Source organism: Acipenser ruthenus, chromosome 23 (genome assembly GCF_902713425.1).
Source record: "Acipenser ruthenus chromosome 23, fAciRut3.2 maternal haplotype, whole genome shotgun sequence".
NCBI classification, from domain to species: Eukaryota; Metazoa; Chordata; class Actinopteri; order Acipenseriformes; family Acipenseridae; genus Acipenser; species Acipenser ruthenus.
Genome location: NC_081211.1, coordinates 29,480,110 through 29,507,543, shown reverse-complemented (window position 1 = coordinate 29,507,543; position 27,434 = coordinate 29,480,110). Strand labels below are relative to the sequence as shown.

Below are 27,434 nucleotides of genomic sequence, written 5' to 3'. Positions count from 1 at the left end.
TACAAAGACATTTCATTTTAAATTATTTTGATTTTTGGATACGGCATTCATAAAAATGAATTTCTAAACAAAAACCTAATTTCCTTTTATTAAAAAAAAACCTCACCAAGATGCTATTAAAAAACGTATACATATCTTAGAGTGAAACAAACGCTAAAGGAACCCGGAATTCACTTTCTGAAGAGAAGCGTCTATGTTTTAACTTGTGCTTATTGCACCTCGGCGTAAATGATACAATACAGGAATACATCAAGCCGAAGAAATGAACATTGTTCAGTTATTTTTGCATCGTCGCTTAGTTACATGAAATGAAAAACAGGAACGGGTCGCAATCGTTCGCTACTTTGGCACGACACCGACTCCCTCTTTAGATGTGGAACGACCCGACTCGGGTTAGTAATGCAATTCAGCTGATGCAACCCAGCGAAACCCGGGGCTGTGCAATCCCGTTTAGACTTACACCAGAAGCGTGATGCTCAGCACGTTTCAATCTACTCCACCTGTTTCTGAAACTCGCAAGCTGCTGCAGTGTTGTCCTGTACTATTGGGCTACACTGAAAATACAAAGGGTTTTAGACCCTGTGTAATACAGTACTGCTATCTCCCCCCACTGTGTGTCTGTGAGAGAGAGAGTGTGTGTAATCTGAAACTGGATAATCGTGCTTATACTCTTCTGTACACACCGTGGAGATACACACATATCTATATACACTGTATCTATCTGTCTATCTCAGGGTCATGACGTTTTTCATCTGCCTGGATTTCCAGCCCTGACAGGGATGCATGTCCTGTGTCATGAGAACAGACAGGTACCTTTTAACTTCTCACAGTAGTAATAATATCAAACGCTGGTAAAGCACCCCCTTTTCAGTTCAGTGTTTGCTCCCTTTTCATCGTGTCTTTTACAAATCACTCAAATATTGTGATCCCAGCACAGACTGGCCCACATCATCTCAATAAAAAAGTGGACATTGTCCCAAACATAATCTATTATACAGCATCAAAGCAAGCACACAAGATAAAGAAGTGGACACACGCCTTATTAACAACAATTTATTGATGAATAAATACAGACGTAAACAAGTACACAAGCACAAGAACAGTTAAAACAAACATCTACATCAAACAGAGTATATGGGTGTAGTAGTACTTGCATCTGTCTAAAATAATATTGCACCCATTTTTACCTTATTATAAAGACTCCTAAAACCAGTCCACTCTTATTTATGGTGCCAGAATCTCACGCTTAGTCCTAGAAATTGGCTTAAGAAGGCAACAGGGTCTGTGCAAGCGCACAATGCTAAGGGCCCCTCAGCAGCTGCACATGGCCTGATGACCTGGTCCCACCCAGCACTACAGCACAAGCAGAGACAGACTCCCTACTGCTGGGCGCACTGGTTCTCAGAGGTGGGCTTAGAGGATACGTGGATGACGGGGTGAGCCCTCTGCCTGCTCTTCCTCTCTGCCCTGCTGTTCTCGGCTCCTATCTCAACCTCCTCCTCCTCCTCCATCTTGATTTTAACATCCACTGGCACAGACCTACAGGCAAACCACCCAATCCAGATTCAGCTTTACAGAGCCGGCAACAACAGTGAAACACCTAGTGTTCGGTCAGCACTTGGAGAATGACATGTTCTAGGGTCTACACACACACGCACGCACGCACGCACAGACACACACGGGCACACACAGACACACACACATGCAGTAAAATATTGGCTGCAAATGACCCCGAATACAATCTAACATTTATTTTAATGCATTAAATAACTAGTAAAATCTTTTCCACACAAACATTTAATAAAAAGATCAATGAACAAAAAACAATAAAACCAAAACTAAAATAGAAAGAGATTACAGAAATGAAAGCCAGCATAACATGTATCGACAGCACAGTATTATTATTAAAACAGCCAGACGGGTCGTGCAGTGAAACGTGATCCCGAGTAAAGCCACACATTAAAGAGCAACATGCAAAAGTCACAATGGCACGCAGACAGTGCATTACTACAGAGTGCAAGAAGAACAGGAAAGACAGTGTGAACAAAGACATGTGAATAACGGCTGTGCGCTGGCCAGTGCAGTGTGCTATCTGGAGGTGACCTGCTGTGTGTGCCCATGGGCAAATCAACTGACCCCCTTGTGCCACAGAACCACCTCAAGCTTTAAAACTGGGATGAAGCAGATCCCCATTATGAATAACGTGATTCAGTTCTGAATGTCTCCTATATATCCACGTCCCTTTGTGCTAGTGAATTAGTGAAGGACTCTTTTACAGGGAAATGTAGAGTTTGATACGGGACGGTGAAATGTCGAGGGAGCGCTGTACTCCGTTCTCTTCTCAGCTTCTCTCTCTGCTATCCTTCCCTACGGTGCCCGACCCCCTCGCTCCGTCTCACACAATACCTCTCACCATCTCTAGTACACACCCTCCGCACTCCCACACAGCCACAGCCTTGTATTCCACCCTGCTGCACAGTGACATGAAGATGCACATTTGTGCCCCTATTCCTTGTCCCTCATTACATCACTTCCTAATTCAGCCCTTTCAAACCACTACCAGATCACCAGTGGCTTAACTGGTGCAGGCCACCCCAAGTACATGCATAGATTTTATTCTCTCTGAAGGCGGCACGGCTTAACCTTTCCACAGAGTTTCCAGGGCAGCGAGACCAGATCATTAGACCTATGTAACGCTCTCTCAAAAGCAGCCGTTGCTGTGGTGTGTGCTGCAGGACACCTGAGAAGAGATTGTCATTTACAAAAACAAAACACAAACAGATCTCCTCAATTGTTGTAGTTCACACCCATAAGAGGCAAAGCACAAGCAAGCAGTGTTAAAAACGGATTTCTTGTTCAATGTAACAAATATAAAAAGCTTTAAAAAGCACAATATCAGAATTGCTGCTACTATCCAGTTATTAACAATCAGCGATCACAGGCTGTAATGAATGTGCCTGGAACGCTACAGGATTGTAGGAACCGTGAATCTTATTGAGTGCAGCACAGCCCTGTGATGTACACACATGACTCTGTGTAGAATAACCTGCACAATGTATTACTAACAATACACAAGCCAGTGGCACTGCGTGACCCTTTTGTATTCAATATATTATTGCAAAGTGCCAACTTCATGATACCAAAGTCATATTTTACACAATTCCTGTCAAAGTGATTGTAGCTGAAAAATAATTGCATGCAGCTTCCCCCGATGTGCACCTCCATTCCAGACAGGTCTCACATGTGCAGTTGTGAAAGAAACGCATGTAGAGCGAACGCGTGCTGGGGTTTCATTGCGAAACATCATACCTGCTACACCACTAGAATAAAGACAGCTCTCCGCTTCTTTGCCTTACTGCTTCAATTCCCTCGGCCCTTCCACCTCACAAGTGTCTCTGGGATCAAAGCGTGTTACTGGCTGCAAAGCTTGTCAGTCAACAGGGGAAGCAGCTGGTTGGTTAGACAGGAAAGAAGGCACTGAAGGGATGGGGGCAATTTCACTGACCAAGGAAGTGCTGCCTTGAAGGGCTAGCAAACTTTAAAATGAAAGTTTTAAAATTAAAATAAATATATTTCTCTTCAACAAGAGTTTCTTTTAAAACATCTATAGTGATAGATAGAATGAGAGCGTGCACAGCAGGTACGATGCATGAAATAATGAGCATAGCTACAACCACTTTAAAAAGTGTTAATACAAACGAACGTCTAGAGAGAAATCTACTGTATATATAAATCTATCTCTACCCCCTTTCCCCAGCCCCTCTGGTGTTCTTTACACAGAGACAATGTTCCAGGGGCTAGCGAGAGTCCTTCCTGCTGACGGCTTTTTTGAAAGGCAGAGTGAGCCGTGGCAGGCCGATGCGAGGCAGGAGCGTGCGCACGAAGCCCAGGAAGAGAAAGAAGAAACAGAGGGTGTAGTTCATGCAGCGATGGAGGAGAGAGAGGGGTCGGCTGGAGGGCACTGACCTGGGGGGCTCCTCAGAGATGCGCACGCGCTTGGTTTCGCGGGGCAGCTGGCTGGCTGGCTCGGGCGCTGGCACCTCCTGCAGCAGGGTGGCGCTGGGCTCTGTCTGTCCCGCCTCCCCGTTCACAGCAGGCTGATGTTTTCCAGGCCCCTTCTCTGTCGGCTCGTCTGCAGGCATGTCAACTGGCAGCTTCTCACGCCTGCGCTTCTGAACGCGATCCTTATTCACCGCTGCAACGAAACACAAGAAACAACAAGAGCAAACTTGCTTTGTAACTTGTTTTTTTAAGACGCTATACACTTTCATAAGTCTAAGAAGGAGGCCTATTACTAGAAGTATTTACAAACCTGTGTCTTGTTTCCTTCAGATTTAATTAATGTTAGTTGGAAGTTATGAACTGTTTTAACCACTAGGTGGCATCAGTGACTGCAAATTTATTACAGGGAAATACATGATGCTTTACTATGCTCAAATCAATCTTAACTGGTGCCCGACTCACAAACACTCAGATACATGTTGCCATTTACACCTCATTGTACGTGAAACAATTTACTGATCCGTGACACCATTACTTTTATAAAGAGGCAGCACTGCTTTACCATCGGGCTCGTACTTCATCCTGAGCTCATCCAGTCTGACCCGCAGTTTCATGTTCTCTCCCTGGCACAGCTTGAGAGCCCTCTCGCTGCCGAAGAGCTTCCTCTCCACCTCCAGCACCCTCTGACTCTCCGCCAGAGCCTTCATCCTCTGGAGGGACAGCTCATCACCCAGCCGGTCTGACTCCTGCCTGCAGATCACACACCCAGACACAGATCACACACACAGCGTTTAACAATACAATAGCAGCTGCAGGTTAATATTAACAGGTAACTTTATAACCAAGCTCAAATGTTCTAAATTGGTTCTGCTTTTCTTTATTTCATGCTGCTTCGGAGTAATGAAATGAACAGCTCTCATATTGAAAAGAAGAATGATGATGATGATGATGATAAGTAAATAAGAGGCTCACTTGGAAGCAGTAAGCTGCATTTTCAGCAGGTCTGTGTAGTAGGTCCCATCACCATAAACTTGCTCTCCTGCTGAAGCACAGCTCAGCTCAGCCTTGTGGGTCACCTGTAAAAAAAATAAATAATTACCCTTCCCTTAAAATTATTGCAAAGTGTAATAAAGCATAGTGAAGGCTTCACATTGTAAGGTACGGTAAAGCATATTTTTAAAGATGGCAGTTCAACGGTAAACTATGACAAATGCACAGTAAAACTATGGGCACACACAATTTTCCGGGCAGCTTGTTGCTGCACAGTAAAGTCTGTAGAGATCTGCTTTTTGTTTGTGATTTGACGGACAAAACAAACCCAGTAAAAAACACGGTGCAGTTTGTGTTGCTGGTGACAGGGGGCACTCACCTCCAGCTTCTCCAGCTGCCGCAGTTTAATCATCAGGACCTCAATCTCGTTATTCTTCTGCCCCAGCATGGCCTGCAGCCGCTCCAGCTGCTCTGGGTCAGCCTGGCAGCCCTTCAGCTGCAGCAGGGTGGCGATCTGGATCTGCAAGAGCAGGGAGACGGGTTAACCTGGAACGGACGAGCATTGCTGGAGTCCAACACAGACCTCCGGGAAACAACGCTTTCACATTTCAGTACAGAGAAACCCAAAGCTGAGGCTTAATCAAGCTTTCATCCCAGTACAAGAATGGATTGGAACCACAATTCCTGCTTCTCATATATTTAGCTGCACCCTTTAAAAGGTCAACTTTGTGTAGGTATTAAACTTCAAGTAAAGAACACAGACTGCTTTTTAAAACTTTTTGTTGTGTTGTGAAATTTATTTTACAAGATATGTTAGATGTGTTGGCAGGCTAGCCAAAGAAAATGCAGTCCACCATTTATTCTCTTTATATTGCAACTCAAACTTTTTTTATATATTTATTCATGGCAATGAGAGAGAGAGTAAATAAACACCTCAGGACTAGAACGCTTATTTTATATACTGCGTAAAATCAAATGACCAGAAGACAGACATTCGGATTTAAAGGTTCTCATTTATTATTTTAAAACTTGATTTTTAATAAAATTCATTGAGATTTACATCTTATACACGTAAAAGGGACAGAAATAACAATTACATCTGTCGTTCCACACAAACACAATTGCCCCTTTATTAAATTAGAATGACACAGCATTACGCTTAAAAGAATATCCAACGCTACAGTGCAGTCCATTTGATAAGTATAACATATACATGGCCAGCACAGTCCAGGCAGCACGCCTTCTTGGGTCAAAACTGCAGGCTGCATGAAGAATGGTACCAGTATGCACCGATCTGAAACTTTACCAGAATGAATCTGAAGTTTTCCTGCACACAGGTGTGGGGGCATTGCCCAGTTAATGCAATCCAAACATATTCAGCTTTTTAATTTGTCCCATTTCTCTCTGTTACTGCCATCACATGTTACAAACACTAGGTTTGCATTGCCATATAAAAAAGTATACACACACACCTCCATTAAACACAATTAATAAGTTAGACAAAGTCTTAGCATTGTTGCACAGCAACAATATGGAGATACTATTACAATTAACACAGTTTTTTTTTTTTTTTGTGAAAACCCAAGTGTTCTTTACATTTAAACAAGAACAGGAGTTTGTATATAAAATGTGTTATTCAAATCGCCTAGTAACGACTCTTGAACGAGGATCCAGAGGTTGAAAGCACGCTAAAGATCGCTCCACTAATACTCTCTCCTTGCTGCTCTCCTTGCGTTGAATGAGCCGAGAGTACCTGAGCTTGATAGAATTCAAAAGGGGGTAAAATAAAAAAGAAAGAAAAGGGTATGGGGTCAGAGTTCAATTGGGATTTAAAAAGGCTCAGGATTATTAATTAATACTGAACAGCAAATTAGGTACAAATTCAAAAGGGTCTCTGCAAAACAAGCCACTGATAAAACACAGCAGTGATAAATGCTTTAAAATGTGCTCCAATAGATGCCATAGAAGACAACAGGGACACCACAAAGAGGTCTCAGGTATCGTGTAGAAATATTTGCATGCCCAGCAGTACAAATACAAGATTTGTAAGTGTCAGGCAACATGTCTCATCTAATTCTCCTCACCAGGCTGGCAAATGATCCCCTACTAAGTGTCTAGCCGCTACAGTTAATCTCAGGCACTCGCATTAATCCAGAGAGGTTAGATTAGAAGCAGAGATCTGTACCTTCATTCTGTGCAGCTGCTGTCTGGAGAAGGCATGCTGTTTCTGAAGGGACTGGTACTGCACCTTCATGCTGATCAAATGCCTCTCCATCTCTGCGCGGCGATCTTCCACCTGCAAGACAGCACAACCCTGGGTCAGACACACATCACCTCTCATCACATTCTGTTAACAGCAACATGTGAGCTACATTTTCTAGGGGTTTCCATATGACAATCCCCGAGGCTGTGAGGAGTTCAGAAGAGCGCTGGTGTACCTCAGAGAAGAGAGAGTTGCCCTTGCTGTTTGGGTCCTGGCCCTGCTGCAGAGCATGGTCTAGTTGAATCTGGAGATCCTGGCAGGCTTCTCGAGTTTTCTGCATGGAGTGGAACACAAAGGTCTCCCTTATACATCAGTAACAGTGTTTTAATACCACATCCACCATTATCATCTGCCAATGAGCCAGCGCAACTAACACACAAGAGCTTTGGTTTGGTTTCTTAACTACAAATAAAACGCATACATGATTAGACTGTTCACACTGGAATTAACAGAACACAAAATGTCAATTTTACCTACTGGGGTTTTTGTTGCAAAAGCCAGTAGATAAAATTAGCCAACCCAAACCATGTGGGCAACATTGAGAGAGTTCCTGCAATACAGCCTTCTGCATCGCTTCTATCCAGTGAGCCTGCAAGCAGACTGGCCCGGGACTCTACACCCTGGATACAGGAGCAGGTACGGCACCTCCAGGGAATTGAAGTAGGAGACGGCTTCCCTCTCCCTCTCCTCCTTCTCCTCACTCAGCCGCTCCACTTGCCGCTGCAGGTTCGTGTTGGTCAGCTCCAGCTGCTGCTGCCGGTATTTCATCTCATTGATTTCATGCTCCAGCAGATCCTAGAACCAGGAGACAGACAGACAGCCTTACAACACAGGTCCTGGACTCTACCCTGCAGTGCTTCAGCACCACGTCCCCACTGCCCAGCTTTGCCATGCTCAGGTGGGTTTCTCTTGAGAACAGAGCGCATTTGAGCCCGCAATTAAAATGAACTGCTTTCAAATGAGCATTTAAAAATCAGGAAGCCCATGCTCAAAACAGGTTGTACAATAATGGGCCAAAGCCTCCACATCTTTACCTGTGAGTATTACATACTGTCTACCTGCCCCAACAATGCAGCTTTCATAAGAAAAAAAAAAAAGAGAGCTCTATCCTTTAAACCAGTGGCCCCATTACCCATTCTAGTAGTGATACCTCGGTCTGGTCCCCCCCCCAGTCTGGACACTGGCACACAAACCCATGCCCTCACCCTGGCCGCCTCCAGCTCTGTCTTGTCGATCTGCAGCCCCAGCACCTCGGAGGACATGGTCTCATGTGCGCGCTCCGACAGCGCGCGCAGCTCCTCGCTCTTGCTGCTCAGCATCTCGCTCTGCAGCTCCAGCTTGTGTCTCAGCTGCCTGTCGCTCAGCCGGGCCTCGTCCAGCTCAGCCTTCATCTTCTCCAGCTGGAAGCAGGAAGGAAGTCGCAGCCTCGTTAGTTTCAGCTTGTTAATGGCAAAAACATGCTTAAAAATCACCAGGCTTGTGGCTAGCTTGCACCAATTGACAGTATGGTAATTGTTTTTTAAATATTTTAGCCACCACCACCATACCGTCTTCTAATCAATTACACTGCATTTAGACTTCTCTATAGGTTTGGACAAACATCAGGAAAGCAGGTTAGGGATTTTGTTTGTGGCTGTCAATGGGAATAAACAAACACCTAAACTGCTATTGGGTTGTGTGTGTGTGTGATTGTTTTTATGTTCACACTGACTGCAAGGCTCCTCTTAAGGATCCTAACCAGGACAGTATAAGCTGCAACCCCCCCAGCTCAGCAGCCTGGGGGGGTGTGTTTCAGAATCGAGACCCCACCCCTCACCCTTCACCTTATTCTTGAAGTCACTGATCTCCCAGGCGTGGTTCCTCTCTTGCATGGCCTCCTGCTGCTCCCACAGAAGCTTCTGCTGCTGTTTGATGGTGTCGCACTCAGAGCCCATGCTCTCCAGCATCCGGACCTTCAGCTCCACCTCTCTCTGCAGGGAGTACTTCTCCTGCTCCAGGGCCTACAAAAAACACACTTGTTCAAGGCACCTAGCTTAATGCAGTGCACTGCTCTTCCAGTGTCTGATGCTGCCCCTCACCTCGATGGTGTTGGTCATCTCAGCGCGCTGCTCCTCCAGCTGGTTCTGCAGCTCATGCTGGCTCTCCAGCAGCTGCAGCCCGTACTGGGCAGCCTTCTCCAGGGCTTCCTCCGCCTCCTTCAGCTTGAAGCGAAGCCGCTGGGTCTCCGAGACCTCTGCCGTCGACATACCTGCACCTGAAAAACAAACAGCAAGTCAGGCAGAAGCAGCAACGTTTTTACAGCAGAGTAGAAGAACAGTGCACTGCGAGGTTAATGTCCACAGATTCAGTCCAAATAAAATGTGAATACATGATCCGAAACACGGTGCTCCAACCCAAGCACCGGACATACTGAAGCTCTGCAACAAATACAAAAATACAATAATACAGTGAAACACTGTATTAAAAATGCATCAATTCCATACAACCTTTAGCCTAAATAGATTACACCCCCCACTGCACAATTCTACTATTTGTAAAAAAGTAACATTGCAATATGATCTTAAAGCTATGTGTTTGCAAACTCACTGAAAACAGTGCAGCTGCTAGCCTTTTTAATGATGGATAAGGTTGCTGGGCAAGGCAAGGCAGTACTTCAGAAACCCTTGTAGCAGTAACACAGTAAAGAACAGTCCTGTCCTTGAGTGCTGCTGACTAGTGAAAATGAATATTCAAAGTGCTGGGACAAAACAATAGGAATAGTCACACAAACACTGCTTAGTTGAAAAAAAGACCACGGTGGTATTCGACAATATAAGAATTTCTAAATGCCTTGTATCGAAAAGAGATACATGATTTAAATAAATAACTTCACATTCTACAGTACAGAAGAGTTTCTCTCCTTTCTTGAGAATGTGTTTGTCATTTGAAAAGCACAAATGCAAACCAAACTACTGGCGGTTATCACAAAGGCGTTACACTTTGCTTCAGCTTTCCCTCGAGCACACAGCGGGATGAAAGGAGCTCAAACTGGAGCACAAGCTGGCTTTGCTGGTCCTGAATGCATGGTTTAATTAATTCAGGGAGTGGGATTACATCTCTTCCATTACCCGTTAAGACCGTTACAGTCCTGAAATAGCGCGCACTGGCCATCTGTCTAATTATATCATTCACTATATGGGCAGCTGCTCAGAAAATGAAGTGCAGTGTAAAACACTGTACAGACACACTGCAGACTGGCCAGCAGTTACTACTGTACTGGGGCAGGCCAAAGGGTTACACAGGCATCAGGAAAGATTGTCACACTGGTTTTAACAATGAAACACAACCTTTTATAGATCTAGAATGTGCCCAACAGTACTGCATAATGAAGGGCACAGAACCCTAAACAACTAGCAGCCTTTTCAGCAAACAAGAGGCTTTACAGCTTGAATCAGTCCAACAGTCAAGGTCAAAATAATCCACTTGTCATCACTTTAAAACAATATACGAGGAAATGTTGAATTTCATGTCTGCTGCTGTATTAGTGTACGCACAGTTTTGTAACACTTCTCTGTTTGTCAATACATTTTAAAACTTGCTTGTAATATTTATTCATATTTAAAATGTATTTGTATGTGATGGATTCCATTTGAAACAGCACGCTTCTCAGTTAACTCAAAGAGCTGAATATAATTCAAATACTGACACTGCCAGTTCACTGCTCGTGTACACTTTAAACACACAGAAACATCACTGCGTTGGTAACTGAAGCATGCGATTAGTCGACTACCAGTTCCTGAGGTCGCTTCAGTGCTTCCCCTAACTGCCTTATGAACACAAAGATCCAATATGGAAGACTTCATTGCATCAACTTTCAATAGAGGGTACAAAATGAAATGTGTTAAATGTTACCAACACGCCGTCCCACGACCCAGAGTGAACTGCACTGTACAGAGCTGCTAAGCATGTCAGCCATTCTGCAGATCTGCAATCATGCCTAAATGATGATTCAGCCTCAAGCACAGCCCTAAACAAGCCGTGGTGTTCAAGGGGGCATCCTAATACAGAAGCATGGGAATGGAGAGTGAGGGAGGCTTGGGAATGTGCGGTCTGGCACAGAGAACAGCCCTGAAAGGCTGCACAGCAATGCAGTGCTCTCCTAGGCAACAGGAGCCCAGGGGAGCCCCTTTCAAACACACTGCGCCTTCCAGGAGCTTCTGGGAGAGCTGGAGGCGGAGGGGAACACTTAACTACCAAGTGAATCCAGGGCCTAGTGAGGGGTTTAAAGAATACTGGCTTTGTGGTCTCAGGCACTCAAAACACATGTGGAGAGAGACCAGTGTTCACACACTTACAGACATGGGATTCACATCCTTTTATGTTGGTTTGTTTTTTGCAAAAGACTTCAAGTCAACATCACTTAATTTCTATTATTTTCTTTAAAAAAAAAAAAAAAAAAAAAAAAAGTAGGCATAGTTTACAATTTGTATCACTGCCAAAAAGGACTTATATAGTATAATGACAACCTGTACAATGTTATTTCTTAAAACTGCCCTCCTACCTTTTCAGTCTCATCAAGAATAAAGAGTGTTTGAACAGAAGATTGGTAATGTCTGTCTGTGTGTGTGTGTGTTGTCAGCCCAGTAACAAAACAGTACCAGCGTGTTCGGAATATTGATGAGCGGTTTAACGCTGGACGTGGTCTATATTACAGACTATCCCGCTGTTGCAGCCTTGTCGTGTCATTATCAGCCATGAAATCTTAAGTAAAAGATCATTAACATTAGGCCAAAAAACCCGCTAGTTATTGAAATCAGATGTAAATACAGTACTGTGCCTTTACACCCGTCTCGTCTGTTCACTTCTGACTGCTAGAAATATAATTTAGAATACGTTTTATCCAATAATGTTGTCCACGACAAGAGACATTAAACTAAAACGAGTACCAAGACCTACTGTATACAGTAGAGTAAACTGAATGATGCTTCAGCAATGTGCCGGCAATACCAAGCACAGGGTGTTTGTTTCGCACGGAGCACTTCTGCATGCCCATTGAGACTCTTCACAAGAATTAATACTATGCACACATATTTTGCAACCACTCTTCATTCATAGGATACTGCAATTTAAACGAAGAAACGTTTATAATATTATAACACAAACACGCACAAAACAAATCACTATACTGGAAAGGAAATATACATGTATAAGCGGTTTCAGCCTGACTGTATAAATGTACTGAGTGGAAATAAATCTGTTTCTAAAACGGTATATTTAGCTCCACACTTTTAGTGTGGTCTCCAGTCTAGACCCTTGACACAGAGCTGTCTCATCCCTACCCCATATATCTAGAAAGACGTGAGCTACCCTAAGAGATATATACATATATAACCTCTCAAAGCAAGGCGGTTTATTGTTAAATAAGAAAGACAAACTAACAAACAGGGTTCTGACACACGGGCTAGTCATCACATGGGTTAAATTAAACAACATTTCAACTTTACCTCTGAATTCTTTCAGCCTCCGCCTGCTTCTCTATCGGACCGTTTGTCTCCTCGAGAGTTTAAATTCAGCTCCAGCCAGGTAACGCGTCTCGCGAGAACGAAGGCTCCGGCACTTTCTGAAAGAACATCGCAGTGGCGCATGATGGGAGTTGTAGTCTTTTTTTCGTTTCAATGTAAACTTTGGTAAAACGTTTTTTTTTTTTTTTTTTTTAACTTAGGAATGATTTAGACGTTGCAGTTTCTCCACCATGACCTTCCCCATTATAATATAACTATGCGGTTACCATGGTCTGCCATGTTACTTAATATGTTTTACCATACCAGCTCGGATTTTACAATGCAATTGTCATGCTTTCACTGTGCTTTATTAGACTTTGCGGTGTTTCTGCAATGGGACACTTAGATCTGCATATTGTCTCAGAGAGACAGCGATTTATAATGTTCGTTAATGATGAGCGCGCACAGAAAAATGCGGCCGGTGTGTTTCCATCCGCGAGCTAGCTCTTCTCGTGCAGAGGCGCCCGGCTTCAACCCGGCTCGAGCTCCACAGTGTTCGTTACCTCAGAGATTCAGAAACAGAGCTGAAGACAGTGAAGTCGCTTCATTAATTAATCTTAAAAAAAAAGTATTTTTAGGTTAGTATAACTTATCGGTACCAACATACCCAGGTAAGTTGAACTTAATTTTAATCTTTGGGTTTTAACAGATAATTTGAGCCTTCGCTTTTATTCTATGTAGAACATACTGTGGACAATCATAATGTTGGACAATGTCCCACAACAGCAAAATATTTTACTGTAAGACAATTATTAATAACCCTGAGATTCTGTTCAATCGTGTTTTCCGTTTAAAAAAATGAAATTGACTCGCTTTTTTTCACTTTATAATCTTAAAAGATAAATAAAAAATCGAGAATCAAGTGGTTTGTTTTAAAAGTATTATATATAAAAAAAGGTTCGTCTTGTTTATCCGTTTTCTCATATTGCTTGTTTCAAAGAGTTATATACAGTCAACCCCGCTTAATATAACTTCAAAGTGACTTGGGCACATATTGTGACAATAAGCGGAGCTGACCAATAACAAAACAACCAGTACGAAATGAACCCAATGTAACCAGTGTTCTTCACTTCTGTACGCATTGTTTTAGTAGAAGAAGCCACTTCAGTTATCCATTTTGTACATGCTATGTTAAACTGATTCATATGTCAATTTTGTACAGTACATTTTGAATTTAACAAAACATTAACCTCCCCTCCATAACTAGCACAAACTGGAGTCAAGGGTAACAATGCACCTGGAGAAGGGCGTGTGGCCTGAATTAGAGTTTTTCAGTTAGGAAGACAAATTCAAAATTAAAAGTTCAACTGGGTAACTTAACTCTAAGGAGAGCAGTGAGCTACCGAAGGGGGTGTTATTTGTAGACAGTAACCTGTCAGCTGTCACATTCTTTTTCTTTCCATGTATATCCCATGTAGTCTCGTTTTAACAATTTTGCACATTTTAAGGTTATTTTGTCCCTACTTTTGCCTTGATGTTTGTTTATATGAGCGCCACGTTTAAACAGCTTCAGTATTCAGTATGTTGTTCAGCGTTATGAGATGTGATCAATATTAAAACGTGTTATTGTTTAAAGATGGCAAACTGCTATGTATTTGGATACTGGAGTAGGGTTTTTTTTTTTTTTTTTTTTGTAAATTATTGTATAAATCTGCCACCGCCTTGTTCCGGGTCACTCATCTCAGGAGTTTATCTGATCAATTAAACAAGGTTACACAATTTCTAAAATGTTATTTAAGACTCTGGTGCCCCCCTATGGCCGCTACTTGTCATCACATTACCTCATTTTACGCACACCACACACACGCATCCTCCATTTTAAGGTAGTTAGCTTAATGCAGCACACCATTGCCATGCTGTATAGAACTGCGCCGGTAACTGTATTCATGTTAATGTTAGTCTTCAAATCAATTGCGCCAGTGGTTCTCACGCTTCCTAAATAATCCCAATAGAAGCCAATATAAAATGCAGCGCAGCATTATAACATGCATGAGCGGAGTGTGATGTATTTAAACACCAGGATATAAGAATAATAATAAATGTATGGGAAGTTTTAAGAGCTGCTTTCTGGAAACCTCGATCAGCACTCATCTTGTATTTATCACTGCAAGTAAAGTTTATGCAAACGGATTATGAATATAATTTTAAATAATTACATATCAAAACTATGATTTTTTTTATTAGTTGAAGCTGGTTTTATGAGTGAAGTTGCAACGCATTTCACAGAAGAGTCGCGGCCTCCACTAAATCACACAGTGAGGACGCTTTAGCGTCGGCACGCTTCTGCAGCTCTGCGCTGGTTCGCATTTTTCAAATTTAACAGGAAACAGGAAGTACCCAAATCCGACTTTTAAAAACACAAACAACAACTCTTCAATTTATTGTTGTGAATTGACTGAAGTTAAAAAATAAAACAAAATCAAAATACACAAATAAACCAGAAACAATCCATTTACAGTTTATGCAAGGCATGAAAAAAAAAAAAAACACACAACATGACTGCATTTTTGTATGCATTCGGCCTCATATAAATTCTGTACAGATTATCTATAGTAAAATAAAAAAAAGGAAAAACAAAATCAACAATTCTATAAAAATGTTTAACAAAATCCAGTCCTTGTTTCCCCCCTCCCCATTGTCTTTATCGTACAGAGGTGGAGGTAGCTCACACTCACACACGAGGGCTGGTTTAGTAGGAGCCCCCATAGTCCCCACTACCTCTGGAGTAAGGGGCGCTGCTTCTGCCAGAGTAGTTACCCCCTTTCATCGCCCCGTAGCCGGAGGTCTGCTGGCCGTAGCTGCTGCCAAAGTCACTGTAGCCGTTTCCGTAGCCATAGTCATCCGTATGTTCGCCGTAGCCTCCACTGCCCTCGTAGCCTCCGCCGATCCCGTAGCCTCCACCGTAAGAGTCAGCATTGTCCCCGTAACCACCGCCATAGCGGCCATCACTGCCCCCGTAGCCAGCACCATAACTGTTGTATCTGCCTCCGTAGTCATTCTGACCCCCTCCGCCTCCGCGCCCTCCTCTGCCTCGGCCTCTCCTGCCGCCGCTGGCCTGCATCTCCTGCTTGGAGAGGGCCTTCTTCACCTCCACTTTGTGCCCGTTGATGGTGTGGTACTTGAGCACCACGGCCTTGTCGGCAGAGTCGTTGTCTTCAAAGTACACAAAGCCGAAGCCGCGCTTCTTGCCCGTCTGCTTGTCGGTGATCACTTCGGCCTTCTCCAGTGTACCGAACTGGGAGAAGTAGTTTACCAGGTGTTCGTCCTCCACGCCCTCTTTCAGGCCGCCGATGAAGATTTTCTTCACCTTGGCGAGGGCCTCGGGTTTGCCGGCGTCCTCCCGGGCCACGGCTCTCTTCAGCTCCACGTTGTTGCCGTCTACAGTGTGAGGCCTGCCCGCCATTGCCGCATCAGCCTCCTCCGCAGTCGAGTAGGTCACAAACCCGAAGCATCTGGATCGATTGGTCTGCGGGTAATGCACAACAACGCAGTCGGTCAGCTCCCCGTACTGCTCGAAATGCTGTCGCAGTCCCTCGTCTGTCGTCTGCACGTTCAACCCACCGATAAAGAGCTTGCAAAGTTGAGAATTCTCCATCTTTTTTTCTCTCTGAGATTTTAATAGACCGGCTATGTAGTGCAGACAGCGCTGTAAGCTGATTTTAAACTTTGCACTTTTTATGGTAAAACCAGGGAGTGTCTCTTTACGTGACGCTACAGAAATAGACAGGCGCTCGGTACCGCCCCCTCCCCTAGTACCGTAACCCCATTGATCACATTATTATCGTTCAATCGCCCCCCCCAAATCCGAACAGATGCTGCTTCCCTGCTGTTCCTTTTCAAGCGCTGCAGCTGAACCTCACATCGGGTCTCCTGGGTGGTCCCCGCATGCACAGAACGTTGCAAAACCTATATATACACACACACATTCAAAATACCAATTAAAATACCGCAAGCCTGTCCAATGTTTAAATACTTCAATACTGGAAACTACAGTATGCAAAAACTAATTGTAATAGAACCAGCGGTGCAGCAGAAAAGTTATAAGCAGACAATTACTGTTACGGCACCATTGGCTGTTATTCATTTGGTTGGTTGTTATGCAATTTTTACAATGTGATGCCTAAATCTATCTATTTTGTGTTATTATTATTTATTTCTTAGCAGACGCCCTTATCCAGGGCGACTTACAATTGTTACAAGATATCACATTATACATTATTTCACATATCACATTATTTTACATACAATTACCCATTTATACAGTTGGGTTTTTACTGGAGCAATCTAGGCAATCAAGTACCTTGCTCAAGGGAACAGCAGCAGTGTCCCCCCACCAGGGATTGAACCCACAACCCTCCGGTCAAGAGTCCAGAGCCCTAACCACTACTCCACACTGCTGCCCATACACAAGCAGACGCCCTTATCCAGGGCGACTTACAATTGTTACAAGATATCACATTATACATTATTTTACATACAATTACCCATTTATACAGTTGGGTTTTTACTGGAGCAATCTAGGTAAAGTACCTTGCTCAAGGGTACAGCAGCAGTGTCCCCACCAGGGATTGAACCCACGACCCTCTGGTCAAGAGTCCAGAGCCCTAACCACTACTCCACACTGCTGCCCATACACAAGCAGACGCCCTTATCCAGGGCGACTTACAATTGTTACAAGATATCACATTATACATTATTTCACATATCACATTATTTTACATACAATTACCCATTTATACAGTTGGGTTTTTACTGGAGCAATCTAGGTAAAGTACCTTGCTCAAGGGTACAGCAGCAGTGTCCCCACCAGGGATTGAACCCACGACCCTCCGGTCAAGAGTCCAGAGCCCTAACCACTACTCCACACTATGTTACATTAATACTCCCCATCTAACAGTCTTTGTATAGACTCTCTGTTCACGTATTCAGCTTGTCCAGAGTTCCATTTACACTGTACCCACGCACTCTAAACTGCTACTGTACATTGGTATTGTAAACTGCTCCCATTTTGTGTCCAATGGCCCAGGTGGTTGGGTTACTCTTATACCAATACACAAACACAGATGTTAAGATTTATTCCATGTTAAAAATCTGCAAGGGCAAGGAGGTTGTTAGCAGTCTTGTATGTAGGCATGAGATAAATCTACTTTAAGTAATTGTGGACAAACACATTGCATTCCCCTTTTGTTTTAAAGTCTGTGTCTTGACACTGGGGGGGTAGGCAGCATGTTAAATTGAGTATCAGGGGGGAATTATATATTTGCATCTAAATTGAAAGTGATAACCTTTCCCCACTGCTGCCGATACCAAAGGACTTCGCCTGCCCGTGTCAGAATTGTAAAGCCTTTTGTGAGAAGTGCCTGTGTGCTTATCACTAAACACTACTTCTGCAAAACATACATTGGTGGTTGTAGCGTACTTGGATTTTTACACCCATGACTCACGTGACAGATTTATACAGTATATTGATATAAAAATCATGCTTAAAAGGAAGCTAATGCAGTCAGCCAACTTTTTTTTTTTATATACAATAGACATTAATAGAGATCTACAAAAAAAAAGTGTAGAAACAATTATTTAAAATCATTTTATTACAATACAAATCAATGAAAATACTTCCCACTCCATTAGGATTACATTGCTTTTCCACTCCAGCACAAATCCAATCAAATTCATTCAGCATACATTTCTAGTTTAGCTGAATAACCAGTTTGGTAACACACACATTATATAATAAATTATAATGTGTATAATATATATGAAAAAAAAAAAACACAAGCAACAGCATTAGACTGGACTGTCTTCCAAGTTTAAAATGGATTTGCTTCACCATTCTGTTCTACACCAAACATTAAATCTAAAAGCAAAACACAGCATACATTAAAGTCATAATATGTATTTTAAAAAAAATAATCTCTATTTTCTAGTGAGCTTGCATTTACAAAACAGACGCCAAAGCATGATCTTTCCATCATTTTATTAAGTAAATGAAACAGAACAAGTCTGGGTGGCTCAATGACATCCAAACATTAGAGGGGGAAGTTGCTGTTCTGAATCTGCGTTGCACACAAGTCTTTTACGGGCGCTGCGTAGTCCATACAGGTAAAGATGCCTAAAGCCTGGCTACCTGCACCAACAGCAGGGACTGGGAAAAGAACAGCCTCAGCAGACCACTGGCAGTAGTTCCTGTGAATACAAAGCCAAGAGGTTGAAAAGATGAAAAAGGCTACTGCTAACTGAAAATCAAAAAGTACATAAAACCATCCTAAGTGCTCAGAACTATTGAGATATAAACCCCCCCCCCAAAAAAAAGTTAATAAAAAATACCCAGTGCAAATAGGCATGCTTTTATATATATATATAAAAAAAAAAAAACACACAACTAGTACATTTACAGGAACATCTGAAATGGTTGAGACTAGTTCCCATGAAAGGAAAAGTTTAATTTGTTTTTAATACATAATTGAGCTAAAATCAACTAAAACAGTAGGATTTGTCAATTTCAGTATCAAATGATCAAGGCCAACTGTTTATTAGCCATACAACACACCTTGGTGCTTTCATCTTATGCAAACTACACATTATCCATTTATAACAGACTCCACTGACCACAGTTAAGAGCTGATCCTTTACCTTAGCAATGCTGGCACTTCAGGATCTCCACAAGAGGCGCCTCTTCTCTGAACTGATGTAGATTTTGGCCAACCACTTTGCTGGGTACAATCTGGAGATGTGGGGGGGAGGGGGGGACAAAACAAAGAATGAAGCCAGACCAAGTCATGATTGGATTACTGTAGCTGACGCTACTGAAAGACATGGATGCAACAAATATCTGAAGGGATGGGAAAAGGGGAGCATTACAGGGTAACAGCTTTAATAGGTTATCCACTTTCAATATTTAAATTGATTTTTTTCAGAAGCAATGCTGGGACCACTGGTTTAGAAGTAAAGGAAACAAAAATTAGAGTACAGTGAGATGCTCACGTTCTACAAGTAACGGTAATAAAATATATAATAGGCACACCATTTAAATTGTGATCATGAACTGTATTGTAAAATATAACTAAAGTCACAAACCTTGCATGTTAGTGCTCTGTTCTCCTGGTATAAAATCTGTGGTGCTCATGCAACAAGTCACCCCTGGAGCGCATAGCCACAATGGAACTCACTATTTAATACTTGCTGCATTAGGGACGCTCTTGGATACACAATGGTGTTAAGATACAGCAAGGCTTTGTAGACCGTGCTTAACACAAAACAAAGACTTGATGATTAATAAGATATACAGTAAGGAACCGTCTATCCTGGCCATCCAATAGTTTCACTGGAAAAATCAGCTAAAGAAATGAGAGATATTCTGGTTAAACATTATATAGCATAGTGCACAATAAAACCACCATAAGAATGTAAAAAAACAAACACATTCTGTGACGCATATTTGTTTGTTTATTCATTTAAAGCATGCAAGATCAGGCATAATTCTCTCCAACTCTTAAGTGGGGAGGGGTTAGCTAACTTTATAAAAGCACTTTCCTCTTTCCAGAATTCAAACAAAACATTATGTTTTAAGGCAATACTTTGTGCTAGAATGGAATTTAAGGAGCTTTGATCATGCAAAATACAGCTTTTATTCCTTCCCTCTTATTTTAATTCCATATAAAAAGGCTTCAAAAATGTATTTAACAGCTTTAGATTTTTTTTTTTTTTTAAGACGTAAAGAAAACCTACTAACTAGGACACGTTTCACTGTAGAAAGATGCAGTGGATTAGGGGGCCAGGTATGCATGCATGAAAGACTCCTATGCATGTAGGAACATGAGCTTCCTCAGTAACAAGCCTCAGAGACAAACTGTTTTAGACCTTATGATCAGTGCTCAAAACCCCTTGCATCCATAGACTGCAACTTGAGATTTGGAGCCAAGATGGTGCAGGTGCCTGTGCCCAGAAATCTACTTGGTTATTACTGGATGGATTTCACCCAACACCAATAGTTTAGAAATACAAAACGTAAATAAATGAATTACAGATAGACAAAACATCTCGGTGTTTAAAACGTTTGTCACTGGTTTAATATTGTATTTCTAAAAATTTACCACAATTTGTAATAAAAGTTAAACTCTGTACAACTTGCAAATGTCAACAATGTACAAAACCTGTATTTGTCACGGAATGTACAGCTTTGTGTGAAACACACTGATGTACCTTCGCTGTGAAAGAAATCTTACCTACCTTTGTTTCCAATATCCACTAAAATTAAAATGTCATAACTCAAAGCATGCATAACCGAAAACATGTTAAGGCTGAAATAAAGTTAACCTTTCTATTTGTCGATTTAAGAATAAAACGTTTATTTCTGAAATGGGGGTGAAAAAAAAAGAGACATACAATTTACCAGTATTTCTTATTAACAATATTAAGAGGTTGTGTACCAAGAATTATACAAGACATTAAAAGGTGTACGAAGATGAATAGCTCTTGCAATTGAATCCCTCGAGTCCATATGGTTTAAATGATTTTAAAATCTGTGAAACTTTGAATAAGTCTTGCCATAGTCTTGCCAAATCCTCCGAATTGTTTGAAGCTCGGGTGTGCGCAGATACAAGAACACACCAACTACTGTCCGTGTAAAATCAACTATTGTAGCAAATATTTAACACAAAACATACATGCTTTAAAAGGAAATAAATCACCACATTGTTTAAGCACTGAGAAAGGTTTTACACATTTCGTAGTTTAATCCCAACGGCAGTGAACCCAAGTTTCTAGACACAATCCTTAGTAGATTAACATAAAATGACATGCTGCACGAAGAAGTTCAAATCAATTTTGAAGCCATTAAAAGCTAATTTAAAACGCTTTTCGCACAGCTGGTATCCGTTACCTGCATTTAGAATTAATAAAGCACAGTATTAACCCGAGAAATCTCTTCTGGTACTACCGTACTAACTGCAACCGAATTTAGTGCACAGCTAAGGACTAAAACGTTCTCAAGTTCACTGCAATTGACGCATTAAGTACTGGGAAAGGGGTCCTAGAAAAACCACCACGTAATATGCTTAAATACAAATACAAAAAAAAATCCCAATTCAACTACAAAATAGAAACACACTAGAAAAGGAAAAAGCACTACTAAATTAAACAAACGAGACATCGAATCTCCACACATGAGTTATTTTTAATTATATAGGATTATGAAAAAAAATAAATTTAATTATGGTCTGGGACGTTTACAATACTCAAAATGAATGCCCCCCACAAAAAAATAAGAAAATCCGGGCAGTCAGATCGTAACCCTGGATGGGGAAATGGTCTAGCGAATTAGGAAAGGCGACGACATCTGCTTCTATAGCTTTGTAGCTTGTTGTACTGCGGCTAAACACTGGTGGCCATTTTAAGTAGTCGGGTTGCTGGCAAGGTTTCCCTACCTGTTAGGACCAGCCCGGGATTGTGAGGTCTCCTTTTTCTTAGGGCTAGGACGGGGGGTTCAGTGTGCCCGTCAATCCCATTCCAGAATTCGGCTAGACATTTAAAGAAGTGATTCGAGTTCTGTTTGTGGGGAATCCAATACAGGACCGTGGGCTTTGCTTCTGGCTAGGTGATGGAGCCGCTCTTCTTTGTGTAGCCACACAGCGGGAGCGACGCAGGCCTCGCTTTAGTAGGAGCCTCCATAGCCCCCCCTGGCGTAGCCGCCGCCGCCACCTCTGGAGTAAGGTGCGCTGCTTCTGCCGGAGGAGTAGTTACCCCCTTTCATCGCCCCGTAGCCGGAGGACTGTTGGCCGTAGTTGCTGCCAAAGTCATTGTAGCCGTTTCCGTTGCCATAGCCGCCCATCTGGTCTCCATATCCTCCTCCGTAACCACCACTGCCCCCGTATCCGCCGCTGCTCCCATAGCCGCCACCGCTCCCGTAGCCACCGCCATAACCGCCATCATTGCCCCCGTAGCCGCCGCCATAGCTGTTGTAACCGCCACCTCCCCTGCCACCGCCGTAGCCATTTTGTCCTCTTCCGCGCCCTCCTCTGCCTCGGCCTCCCCTGCCGCCGCTGGCCTGCATCTCCTGCTTGGAGAGGGCCTTCTTCACCTCCACTTTGTGCCCGTTGATGGTGTGGTACTTGAGCACCACGGCCTTGTCGGCAGAGTCGTTGTCTTCAAAGTACACAAAGCCGAAGCCGCGCTTCTTGCCCGTCTCCTTGTCGGTGATCACTTCGGCCTTCTCCAGTGTACCGAACTGGGAGAAGTAGTTTGCTAGGTGTTCGTCCTCCACGTCTTCTTTCAGGCCGCCGATGAAGATTTTCTTCACCTTGGCGAGGGCCTCGGGTTTGCCGGCGTCCTCCCGGGCCACGGCTCTCTTCAGCTCCACGTTGTTGCCGTCTACAGTGTGAGGCCTGCCCGCCATTGCCGCATCAGCCTCCTCCGCAGTCGAGTAGGTCACAAACCCGAAACAACGGGAGCGCTGGAGCTGCTGGTTTTGGACAACAACGCAGTCGGTCAGCTCCCCGTACTGCTCAAAATGCTGGCGAAGACCGTCATCTGTGGTCTGGACGTTCAAGCCGCCGACAAAGAGCTTGCAAAGTTGGTTCTCCATTTTGTTTTTCTGGGATCACAAGACTAATGTTCTCGAACTCCTTCTCTGCGCTGGCACTGCTGAGCAATCCAAAACGAGGCTGGCGCTGCTCCTATAAATGGTTGAAGTGGGTGGTTCTCTCATGGCGTCACAAAGTCCCTCCATTTCTACAAAACATTCATTGGTTCTACTCTATTGCGTTCAAAGATCCCCCATCCAGATACACTTTGGTTACATCTCATCATCTGCCTCAAGTTTAGTTTGTAAATGTAATACTATTACTATATATATATAAAGGAAAACTGTACCCACCAAAAAGAACAAAATCAAAAAGAAAAAGCTAATGTAGGTACATATAAATGTGAATAATTGATTTAAAAAAAAACAATTATACCAGGACGTTTCAGACTACAAGTCCTTCAGCTGGATGGAAAAATATAATGTAATATATATAATGAAAAAGAAAATTAATTGATAAACTGGAAACTCACTTTTATATATGAACATTCCTCTGTAAGTCACTAAGCAGCTTTCAAACATAAAGAACAGCATCAGTCTGCCTAGCTATTTCTACCATGCTATCTGAGGGCAGAAGCCAAAACGTTGCAGTTAATTAAATATCAGTTTGCCAATTACTTTTCTTCCTCATTATATACCGGTATATATAATTTAAAATTTGATTCAGTAATACTATAATGTCATGTATCTTTATGTCAGACTATAAAATACAATATTTACAAGATTTATATATATATATATATATATATATATATGCTCTGTGCTTTTCCACATCAAAAATCTGGAGTGCAAGGTGTGTTTACAATTAAAAAAAGCAACGTATTACAGTAGTTTTAAGAATAAAAAGTAAACATGTCAAACCCTCTTGTTACAAAGGGCGTTTCTAGTTTTGAACCCCGTCTTGTGTACCAGCCATTGCATTATGGGGTTCAATTTACACAAGTTTATGAAGATATGCTTTCATTATTACATTGTTAATGCATGCTCTTGCCCAGTATAAATCAACATATTTAGTTGGGCTGTGGCATGTCTTTGGATGTCTGTACATTCTAATTGAAATCAAAGTGGAATGCAATGCAATGCAATGATCGATAGATAGATAGATGGATAGATAGGTAGACAGACAGACATAGCTAGATATTGTTGCATGTTTTAAAGCGGTGGGATAGTCAGTGTTTTCTGACATGGGTGTCTGTCTTTTATCAAGCAACACAAGTGGTATAACCTGTTGCAGTGGGTCTGGTTTTCAGTGTAATTTACTATTATTACATAAATTTCATATTTAGCTTTTATTCTTGAATAACACTGTAGATCGTACACGTCCCATAACCTGGGTTATTTACACTTTTACGCAGGGGTGTTCCCTGCAGTTTAGCACAGGCACACAAGGATTCAGATTTTGCTTTGTCATTGTTTACAACTGTTGCACGAACCAAGGGGGAGGTGCGGGGGAGAGACTGGGTTTTACGTTAGTACATTAACACAACAGCAGCGAGCCATTGACAGGTGTGATCTTTCACAGAAATGCCTCCTTTAGTCTCCCCTCCCCCCAATTGAACTAAAAGTTCAAACCATATCTGAGATTAAACAGTATCAGGTTATTGTATATGCAAAAACAACACAATTATATATTTACTCAAATAAAAAAAGACACTCTACTTTATTAAGAACTTTACAAAGAAAACATATTTTCCACTGTCTAGTACTTGTGTTTTTTTTCTCCATGAATCACATTTTATTTTTTTCATTTGAGTTATTTAATCTTTCCTTAGCTACCCCTGCGATTGGTAGCCTCACCAGGCCTTTGCTAACCATATCTCATAAACAAAGGCATATCAGAGAGGAATAAAATAAATGCAACAATATAAAATTACCCTGGCTAGTTCTGTACTTTACCATTGCTTTACCTCTTTGCCTCTGCCCTTATAAGAGTTTCCCATAGTAAAAGCAAAGTGTAATAAAGCACGGTGAAAGCATGACATGTAAGAATTGTAAAAACTAGAGATACGTGGTAAAGCATATATATATATATTAAAAAAAAAAAACATAACTTACTTTGGTCAACTATAGTGAATAGAGAGTATAACCATGCGAAAACCACTGCAAAATTACTGTGCAGAATTTATAAGGGTGCACTTGCTTCAAACTCAGAGCCTAAGACATGGATCCAATCCAACAATACACACTTTATTTCTTGGTTGAATGGCGACATTCAAGCCCACTTTCCATAGGCGCAGTGGATATGTGTTTTTTACATTAAAGGGCTGACATTTTTTGACACCTTTATAACTGGAAGTCTGGCAGTTTCATTGAATAGTGCCAAAAAAACAAGAAATGTGGCACAGTATACACTGAGGGGAGTTTTAAACTTTGTATGACCAGAAATAAGCCAAAATACTAAAAAGTACAAACTTATATTTACTGGCTGTAAGCCAGGTGCTATCTAAGTAATGTAACATGGGTCTGTCTATAAAACACTTGGAAACCAAACAACTGCAATATAACTTTACACCCCACCCACTTAGACTCTGCATTATTTCAACTGTAGACCATACAGGGACATTTTCTGGTGCTGCAAACTGTAATGTGTGATGCCTCCAATTAAATGCTGTGTATGAAAACGTTTGCAAATTAATAAGGATAAACTTTGCAAGTGAACTAACCTCGATTTTCTGTGACATCTAGTTGGCTTTTTCTTCTGAAATGCTGAGGGCTCGTCTACACCGATAATAATTAGACAAACCTCAAACAAAACAAACCACTTTATTTGAACAAAATGATTTTCTGGTAAGAGCAGAAATGAAAAAAAAAAAAAAAATCCACGTACCTGACTGGCAACCGCAGCACACAGAATGCACTTAATTGAAACACAAATTAGTTGTTTAAAGAATGCTTTTTCAAAGTCTGTTTTTCAGAATAAAATCAAGTTTGATATTTATTAAACCGTTCTTTATTGTTGTTAATGAAACCATCAATAGTCCTGAACAGTTTCAGAAAAATTCTTTAAATATGTTGCGAGTTTAAGGCTTTGTGACGAGAGTCCAGTGTTTCAACAGCTACAGGATGAGAAGGCAGTCCTGGTTACAGCAAAGCAGTGTCAGCCAGACCATCACACAAACCCTCAGAGACCCAGCGGCAAGTCTCAATCAAATACGTAAAATACACAAGCTCACAGGAAGAGAGAAATGTCACGTCACATTATGTCTAGTCTGAATCACCCATTTGGAAACTGTAGAGTCAGTCAGGTGAAATTCAATTATAGGGAAACTGTGAACACATGCTGAAAAAAAAAACAATCAAACAAACATAGGGGTCTATTCAACTGATCAAAGACTATCATTATTTAAACAATTTAATTAGAGCCCTTCCTGGCACATTTGTGTAGAAAGATAGACACCAAAGAGACTTCGGGTCACTGTATGCTTATTTCATTTTCATAATCTTAGAACATGATGGGGACTGTTTTAATTATTTCAGATCTACATTTCAGTTGAGTTTATGGATTTATTAAAGTTAGCCATTCAATAAATAAATAAATAAATAAATAAATAAATGAAACTCATCGGTCCTAGCATGTATTTAGTACATTGATATTTTGTTTTGTGGTGTCTTCGAACAGTTCATTTCAATACCAACTCTACTAATAATTGTTGAACAGTTTTTTTTATGAATTTGGCCCATAATAGATATTAAAACACCCAGTATGCAGCTTATGTTGAGCGCTGAACGCTGTATGACCGGTAAGCATGGTCATTGTCACTGGCGCAAATGATTTGAAGACGACTAACATTAACATGGACACTGTTACCGGTTAACTGAGCTCTGCCTTTGCTTTCTGGCAGCCCTGCTTAATTCCAGTTACAGTAGGTATGCATGTCTGTACAAATATATACACACACGTGGATGGCAGGGCATGGCTGAGCTGTTCACAGCAGCCTATTTGAACAATATCACTTACATGATGTTTTCAGGTATCAGGGTTAGAAACTAACAATATGGTGCTACTAGACCAAAGGACTAGTAGCTTTTGAAACTTGCTAGTCCTTATGGGAAGTGCCCA

The 27,434-nt window shown here is 41.8% G+C and overlaps 3 protein-coding genes across 6 annotated transcripts; all 3 read right to left on the bottom strand.

Moving 5' to 3' along the window:
• Nucleotides 1–1,039: 1,039 nt before the first annotated feature.
• Nucleotides 1,040–12,858, bottom strand: LOC117431677 (protein Spindly-B-like). Of its 4 annotated transcripts, XM_058997210.1 has the most exons (13): nucleotides 12,739–12,858; nucleotides 9,334–9,509; nucleotides 9,079–9,255; nucleotides 8,461–8,655; nucleotides 7,901–8,050; nucleotides 7,431–7,529; nucleotides 7,178–7,288; nucleotides 5,372–5,512; nucleotides 4,975–5,078; nucleotides 4,565–4,752; nucleotides 3,967–4,195; nucleotides 2,644–2,740; nucleotides 1,373–1,539 (listed from the first exon to the last, which is right to left on the bottom strand). In XM_058997210.1, exons 2-13 carry the CDS (start codon nucleotides 9,499–9,501, stop codon nucleotides 1,519–1,521), a joined length of 1,680 nt encoding a protein of 559 aa, XP_058853193.1. In that variant the 5' UTR covers nucleotides 9,502–9,509; nucleotides 12,739–12,858; the 3' UTR covers nucleotides 1,373–1,518. The 4 variants fall into 4 exon arrangements, with proteins under 4 accessions (XP_058853191.1, XP_058853193.1, XP_058853192.1 ...); XM_058997208.1 differs by lacking the exon at nucleotides 2,644–2,740 and having other exon boundaries at nucleotides 1,040–1,539; XM_058997209.1 differs by having other exon boundaries at nucleotides 1,397–2,740.
• Nucleotides 12,859–15,143: 2,285 nt separating this feature from the next.
• On the bottom strand, nucleotides 15,144–16,517 carry LOC117413215 (heterogeneous nuclear ribonucleoprotein A0-like). The gene has a single exon (XM_034022052.3). The coding sequence runs from the start codon at nucleotides 16,388–16,390 to the stop codon at nucleotides 15,485–15,487; it is 906 nt and encodes a 301-aa protein (XP_033877943.2). The 5' UTR covers nucleotides 16,391–16,517; the 3' UTR covers nucleotides 15,144–15,484.
• A 3,709-nt stretch (nucleotides 16,518–20,226) lies between these two features.
• On the bottom strand, nucleotides 20,227–23,454 carry LOC131699678 (heterogeneous nuclear ribonucleoprotein A0-like). The gene has a single exon (XM_058997206.1). It carries the CDS (start codon nucleotides 23,375–23,377, stop codon nucleotides 22,448–22,450), a length of 930 nt encoding a protein of 309 aa, XP_058853189.1. The 5' UTR covers nucleotides 23,378–23,454; the 3' UTR covers nucleotides 20,227–22,447.
• Between the last annotated feature and the right edge of the window lie 3,980 nt (nucleotides 23,455–27,434).

What these genes read in the sequence shown, in the direction of transcription:
- LOC117431677 (XM_058997207.1), bottom strand. Translation starts at nt 9,501, where the DNA reads ATGTCGACGGCAGAGGTCTCGGAGACCCAGCGGCTTCGCTTCAAGCTG. An exon ending in GCAACTCTCTCTTCTCTGAG is followed by an intron (nt 7,289 to 7,430) that starts GTACACCAGCGC and finishes GCTGTCTTGCAG; the next exon opens with GTGGAAGATCGCCGCGCAGA. An exon ending in ATGCAGCTTACTGCTTCCAA is followed by an intron (nt 4,753 to 4,974) that starts GTGAGCCTCTTA and finishes TGTGATCTGCAG; the next exon opens with GCAGGAGTCAGACCGGCTGG.
- LOC117413215 (XM_034022052.3), bottom strand. Translation starts at nt 16,390, where the DNA reads ATGGAGAATTCTCAACTTTGCAAGCTCTTTATCGGTGGGTTGAACGTG.
- LOC131699678 (XM_058997206.1), bottom strand. Translation starts at nt 23,377, where the DNA reads ATGGAGAACCAACTTTGCAAGCTCTTTGTCGGCGGCTTGAACGTCCAG.